The sequence below is a fragment of the Plasmopara halstedii genome, assembly GCF_900000015.1.
Source record: "Plasmopara halstedii genome assembly, contig: Scaffold_54, whole genome shotgun sequence".
Classification (NCBI taxonomy): Eukaryota; Oomycota; class Peronosporomycetes; order Peronosporales; family Peronosporaceae; genus Plasmopara; species Plasmopara halstedii.
The window spans coordinates 464,149-470,528 of NW_020186975.1; the positions used below are offsets into that span (position 1 = coordinate 464,149).

Sequence of the window (6,380 nt, forward strand, 5' to 3'; positions counted from 1 at the left end):
TCATAACGTGACGAAATTGGCAGATGTTTGTATAATTCTTGCTCTTGCAAACAGGAACGCTGATTCCATTGAGCCAAATCGGCTTTTATTTGATAAATTCAACATCGTTGTGAGTTTATGGCGGAAGTCCTTACCTTGCAGCTTACAGAGAGCAGGCGGGTGGAGCTGGCTCTTTTCTACATTTGGTAAGCAGCTCGGTCTTATGGCTCCACGTGAGATGGGAGGTGTTGGCTTTTAAGCTTGAAGAGTCGCTGGAACAGTATCACCAGAGACACATCGGTCTTCTCACCTAGTATGACATTACGATGTTGGTCGCGAGTACCGCGACTTTTATAGCAGATAGCGGAGCCATGTGATGACCTGCATGGGAGGGGTCTCTCGGTGCCAATCTGCTCTTAGAAAGCCTTAACCTACCGGAACCCACACGCTAGGAGTGAGCTTTCTCCAGCTGAGAGGCTATTAACTATTCGACTCCTTTTGGGATCGGGTGTCGTAACTCTCATTACAATACTTTTTTTTTCGGTCCTTGGAGCCTCACTATTGCACACCCATTCGAGTGTGGGTTGGCAGGACAGACACACTTTTTTGGTGTTATTGATCCATGTGAGTGGCTTGTCTCCGTCTGCCTAAGTTCGGTTCCTATGTGTATCGAAGTAAAAACCTCACGGTCCTAAGTCAAGTGACGTCACTCTTGAGCACGGGATGTGTAATATGCTCTCGGAGCAGGTACCGTATAGTGTATAGTGAAGTTAGATCTCAAGCGTAGTGTTACTCATCGTGCGTTCCCTTCTGTACCGTGTCTAAAAATCATGAGTCCTAGTATTGTGCTCGTATTGGTGAATAAGGGTGTAACAAGGTGAAGACCGTACAACTGTATACATTAACACTTCAGTTTCGTACAGTTGTGCAAAATATGCTTTGCTAATTGTACAAGCTCGCACGGGGAAGTGCATTCAAAAGGACCAAATAATTGGAATATTGGGATCCGTAAATGACGTCCGCGGTAGATGCGGGCAACTAGACGCATGTCAAGGAAAAAGTTAACTTTATTACGATATATGGTGAAACCCACATACTTAGAATGAGTGTCATTCAAAGTAACCATATATATTTTTCACCTATGAACTAGCGGAGCAATCTACGGGAATAGTGACTGCAGAGGCTTTTAAAGTCTGCTTCTAGGTAAAACGTACGAATGCAACCGCTGTGCGTTTGCTAGTGCTGTCTCAACTCTTCCATCTTGCAAAGTGCGTGACGCCCACTCGCATACACAATGCCCATGCGTCTCGTGTCGAAGACATTGACTATGGTGTCGCTGATTCATCTTAATTATAGCAGATAGCGTGAAAACCCTTTTTTGTATTAGACCTAGATTTAGGGGCAACCACATTCTAGGTTTGGCCTACGAGCGATAGATTGACTGAGAGTTTAAGACATTATGTGCTATGTACTGCTTCCTTTTTGTATCTATAGTGAGTCATGAATTTACAACTGCTAGAAGCAGACACGCGGCTCGCACGGGTTTAAAGCTGTAACAGCTCTAATACAATAACATGGGAAAATGGCAGCACTATCGACATGACCTTTTGCAAAAGTCGTCCAAAAATTGCAATTTTGAGCCTCACTTGGAGCGACAAAACTGGTCTTATGTTGTGTGCTTCAGGGGTGAACCCTCTCGAGACAGTTAAGGACAGTAGGAAAATGGGGTCCCATCTGTTGAGACGAAGAATGCGACCGTATGTTGTCTCTGACGAATCGAGCGGTTCAATGTCGTGGTCTACAGCGTACACCCCGATGGAGAAAGGCAATGAGGCACTGATGTTCCTAAGGACAGCGCGTCTTTGTCACGGCGTAGAGGTGCAGCCAAGTCAGCAACACATAGCAAAGTTCCGAAAATTGTATGAGCAGTTACTATAAGCCGTGAATGATTTGGGTCTGGAGAGACTTGATTATATACAGGGATGCAAGATTTTGTCGGAAGGTGGTATCGTCGAGCTGACCGGAGGGGGGGGGCTGAGCTCATTATCTGTTATGAAATGTCCGTCGTACGAGCATACTGGATGCGAAAGGTTGATCAGCTGTTTCAAAATTTCAACGTGCCATTTGCTTGAGGGATACCATGACATGGTGATAAAAGATCCGCCTCAGGTGTTGCCTTCAGATTTAGGAGATCTGCCCGATTCGTCAAGCCAAAAAAATTGTGACAGGGCAACAATGCTCTTTACTTTGAAGGGATCAACGCGATGTTATAAATACCATTCAACTTCGAAAGCACGAAGTGAATCTGCTCTAAAAAAATTCCCCACTTGATGTTGCCGATATGTGTCCGGACGGGAAATGACAAGTGGAAGTTGTGCATGTTTTTAAGTAATTGAATGAGGTCAACGTTACGGCGCAAAAGGCAATTTCTTGGAAAACTTTGATAGTTGGGTGCACCTTGTAAAGTTTTCACTCGATGGAAAAAACTAATTTTTAAGTGACTAAGCGGTGTTTCTCTCACTGCCATGGTGTGGGCGTAGGCGCTTTTAAACACCTTGGATTGAATCCTTTAGTGTGTTGTGGTGTTATGGCCATGGGGCATTCTAAGTGGGATGCTCTTAAAATGGCCGCTTATGCCCTCACAAAATTTCAAACGTCCAAGCATCGCTAAACCTCCTTGTAGCGCAGCTTTTAGTCCGCACAATATATACGCACAGATTTGCTTTGACGACTTTTTTGTCCAGGATATCGACACCCATATTAAAATATTACGGGCTGTGTTCTAGAGTCTGCGCTTAAAAAGCTGCTGATCAATGTAGACAATTTCGCCTTTATTGCTGATAAAATTGCATTTTCAAGACGATGCATTTAGAGGCATTATCCTCCAAAAATCGCGCACCGATCATGGCCATAGTAGATTGAAAGTGTCTTGATTCCCAAATTGATCTAAGCATGTGGCTTGATTATCCCATTTACCTCTACAGATATAGTGCAAAGTATACTTAACATACCACAAAGCCTAACCAATGTTTTTAAAAAGGATCATATATGGTGTTGTGCTGCGTCGGAAAACGCGTCTTTCAAGGCTGTTGAATAGCTCTCTCGCGCGCCCTTTCTCCGGCCCTTCCGAACCAAAAGCGTCGAACAATCGCGCCCTCGACCCTATTAAGCCGACCAGGCTTGTACATAACTCAACAGTGTTTTCTGCGACGAAATAAAGAAAAAATCGTGCTCCTGTGTAAGAGGAGCATGGCGACGATGATACTCTGCGTGTTGATACAAAATGTAGAGCGAAAAATGGCTTTTACGCCAGGAAATGTTCATCATACTTGGAGAGAAAATACTGGATAAGAGGTGATTCAATGTCGTTAGCTGCATCGTCTTACTATGTAGAATTAGACCGATGAGTTTCAAACGCAATGACATGTTTATGTCAACTTGTGTAACTTTAAATGCAAAGTAAAGTCTAAGGCAAAAATCGTTCGGCGTACCCAGCATGTGTTGCACTTTTGAAAGCTAGGGAAACAAGAGTTTTGGACGTCATATTTCGCTTGACTTGATAGTTTGCAAACTCTTTACACCGCTATTCCTATATTTTATATTTGCTTCCTTACAGATTGGAATTGCTAATACACACACGCGCAATTTGTGAATCTACCGACTTTGAAAAATACGTCTGTATTAGACACCTGATCTTCCGTAAGAATATCTCGATAAAGAAAAAAGCATAAGGCGCAGTTAGCTTCATGTACTGTGATCTATAATTCATACATATGTGCGCACGTGTGTTATGTGTCACGGGATGCAACTGTCACTCGTTCGCCCCGCGCAACACGCAGAGGATTTTTTTACTCCCGGGCTTGCCCTAGCCAAAGCACAGAAAATAGAGCTCCTGGCCGCCAGGAGACCCTCAACAAAGAGTATTTCAAATAAGCAATACTGCTTCGCTCAAATATTCGATAATTTGTTTCTATAAGTTGAAGTTCTAACCAAGAACCTGCTTTTATGGAGTCCCATCACTCACGTCCGTACCGAAATCTAGTCATGATATCTCATTAACTTGGTATTATTCCTCACGGGCTGAGCTTTATTTCTGAGGAGTCGTATGAGCATAAGCGTCTCTGAATGTCTCGACAACTGATAATCGAATAGGATACTCCATCCTACCAAACAATACAATGTACAGTCACCGAATTGGCGACAAGCGCCACAGGGCTGCGAGACGTTGCACAAATGATGTTTTGCTCCACGAGTTCGTATTATCCAATGCACAAAGGAGCAAAACCGAGAGCCTCTCAAGTTATCGTGTATAAATGTTGATTCTCAATTCAAGAAGTGTCATATATACTGAATAAGGCTCTTCCATAATAAGCCATAGCATGAGCCTTGCAGCCACGGACGTCTTCTTACGGAGTACTCGTTACTTTAGTAGCCTGGTACTTTCGAGCTTTGGTTTTAATTGGGGGACAATAGTGACATTAGTGTACTCGTAACTCGTTACACTGTGGCTTTGCCGCTCCGTGATTTGTACCTTTGTATAATTGTTATGGCTGCAAATGGGTGACTGAGCAAGCTACTGCGAGCCAAAGTTGTACACTTTTTGCACAAATTCCATTAAGTTCTCGGTCGAGAATCTTCAAGTCAAACACCATATCAGGTTAAAACATTCACGCGTATTCGCTCAAAGGCAATCATGTTTCTAACCTTCCTCATGTTAAGACGCGTCGAGATAATGGCAAAAACCGAAGTGAATAAATTTAGGTCCTTAGTTCGCTACTCTGTGCCACCTTTAAGCCTGTCTTTTAGATCCCTCCAAAAAGCTTCTCAATGTAACCTTATTTATCTAAACCAATGAACGACTACCATTATGTCCGTAATCAGCATCCTAATCATGGTAGTAATTGTATGACCGTAATCCTTGTGACGTCATTTACATGCATTCAGCAGTGTAAACCTAACACAACACCACATTTGGTAGTGCAGGCGCAAAGATGTACGCGGATCTTCAGATGAACCGTACGGACAGAGAATTTTCCTGCCAGAGGGCTATCAGCACGAGCCACTTTAGATATCATATGAAGCAATTAACTTTATTAATTCTAGCATTCTTACCGGGAAAGTTCTTCCACTCGCAATTGTAGGTAGCATAAGCTACACATTCCTTATTGGGTCTCTAGCTGTGAGCATTGCGCGGTATTTCATTTGAACATATAGATTTCCAAGTAACGTATATTTACCTCCCTGTGTTGTGACGGTAGTTAATTAGTGCTAGAAATGGGCTTCCGTGGTCACATGAAACGCGCGATAAGGATGTCTTTATAGGGACTTGTGAATTAGGACAAGGCGATCATGCGCGAATGAGGATGTTTCCTGATTGTGACACCACAGACCATAAGCTAAGTATAGTACACCAATTTTCTATGTGCATACTTTTTTACTTCCGGGAATGCAATTAATTGAAAGATGATGTGTGTCATTCGTACAGCGGCAAACGGATCCTCAGAAAGAGTGCAGAACATTTGCTCGTAAATAAAGAGTATCTCTGGTGGATTGTAAATACTGCAAACGAGAAGTTCGAAGAAAACAAGCAGAAAACGGATACACTGACAGCTATTCGTGCTCAGTTTTGCGATCCATCTGCACATTGTCGAACGATCTGTAGTTAACTTAGAAGGAACTATCAAGCAAAGTCAGAAGTAAAGATGATTTTAAGCGTGCAAGTAAAAGGATAATATTCTTGTGCTCGAAGGCCAGGGATCAACTGTGACCGGGACGACAGCTCGCGTTGCCGATGTACCATGGTTACAAGCAAAAGCAGTGATGATGATTTTGTACCCACTTGTCTTGTCGAAATTCTTTGCGTTTGTAAGCATTATTGTCACAAACAACTTGCAGCTTCATTATTTCAGTAATGGTCGTTAAGGCTCTAATATAAATTTACGAATGGTTGATACCACAGAAAGCAATAAAAAGATTCGAATCCTTCTCTCTCGTATACCCTGAGCAACATGGACGCGGCGCGACTTGACTTACACACTCAGATTTGACGGACTTTTTCCACTTTCCACTTTGTCAACAAGAACATCGAGAGACTTTGAAATGGAAAAGGCGGACAGACTTGTGTTAGATGTGTTTACAAATTGATCCTCGCTAGAGATGACCAATTTGTACTGCACTATCGACAGGTAGCAATGCGTATATCGACGAATAAAACTGTCCAAAGTCACAGTCCGCCCAAAATGTAATTTGAGTTGTTTGTGGCGAGAAAAACCGTGCTGTATTCTACGAAGCTGCAGCTCAGGCCATTGCGATGCTTCAATGTCTAGTATTCGAACCTTCCGAATTGCCGTATCCCATTTGCCAGCAATGCAGACGTTATGTCACCTACAACTACAACCTGG

General features: G+C 42.9%; 2 protein-coding genes across 2 annotated transcripts; one reads left to right on the forward strand and one right to left on the reverse strand.

Annotated features, from left to right (window-relative positions):
• Positions 1 to 1,578: 1,578 nt before the first annotated feature.
• PHALS_11447 (uncharacterized protein) lies at positions 1,579 to 1,917 on the forward strand (the record flags this gene model as incomplete). The annotated part of the gene is made up of 1 exon (XM_024725681.1): positions 1,579 to 1,917. One exon carries the CDS (start codon positions 1,579 to 1,581, stop codon positions 1,915 to 1,917), a length of 339 nt encoding a protein of 112 aa, XP_024571942.1.
• A 1,227-nt stretch (positions 1,918 to 3,144) lies between these two features.
• Positions 3,145 to 3,357, reverse strand: PHALS_11448 (uncharacterized protein; the record flags this gene model as incomplete). The annotated part of the gene is made up of 2 exons (XM_024725693.1): positions 3,145 to 3,245; positions 3,309 to 3,357. The coding sequence occupies 2 exons, from the start codon at positions 3,355 to 3,357 to the stop codon at positions 3,145 to 3,147; spliced, it is 150 nt and encodes a 49-aa protein (XP_024571943.1).
• Between the last annotated feature and the right edge of the window lie 3,023 nt (positions 3,358 to 6,380).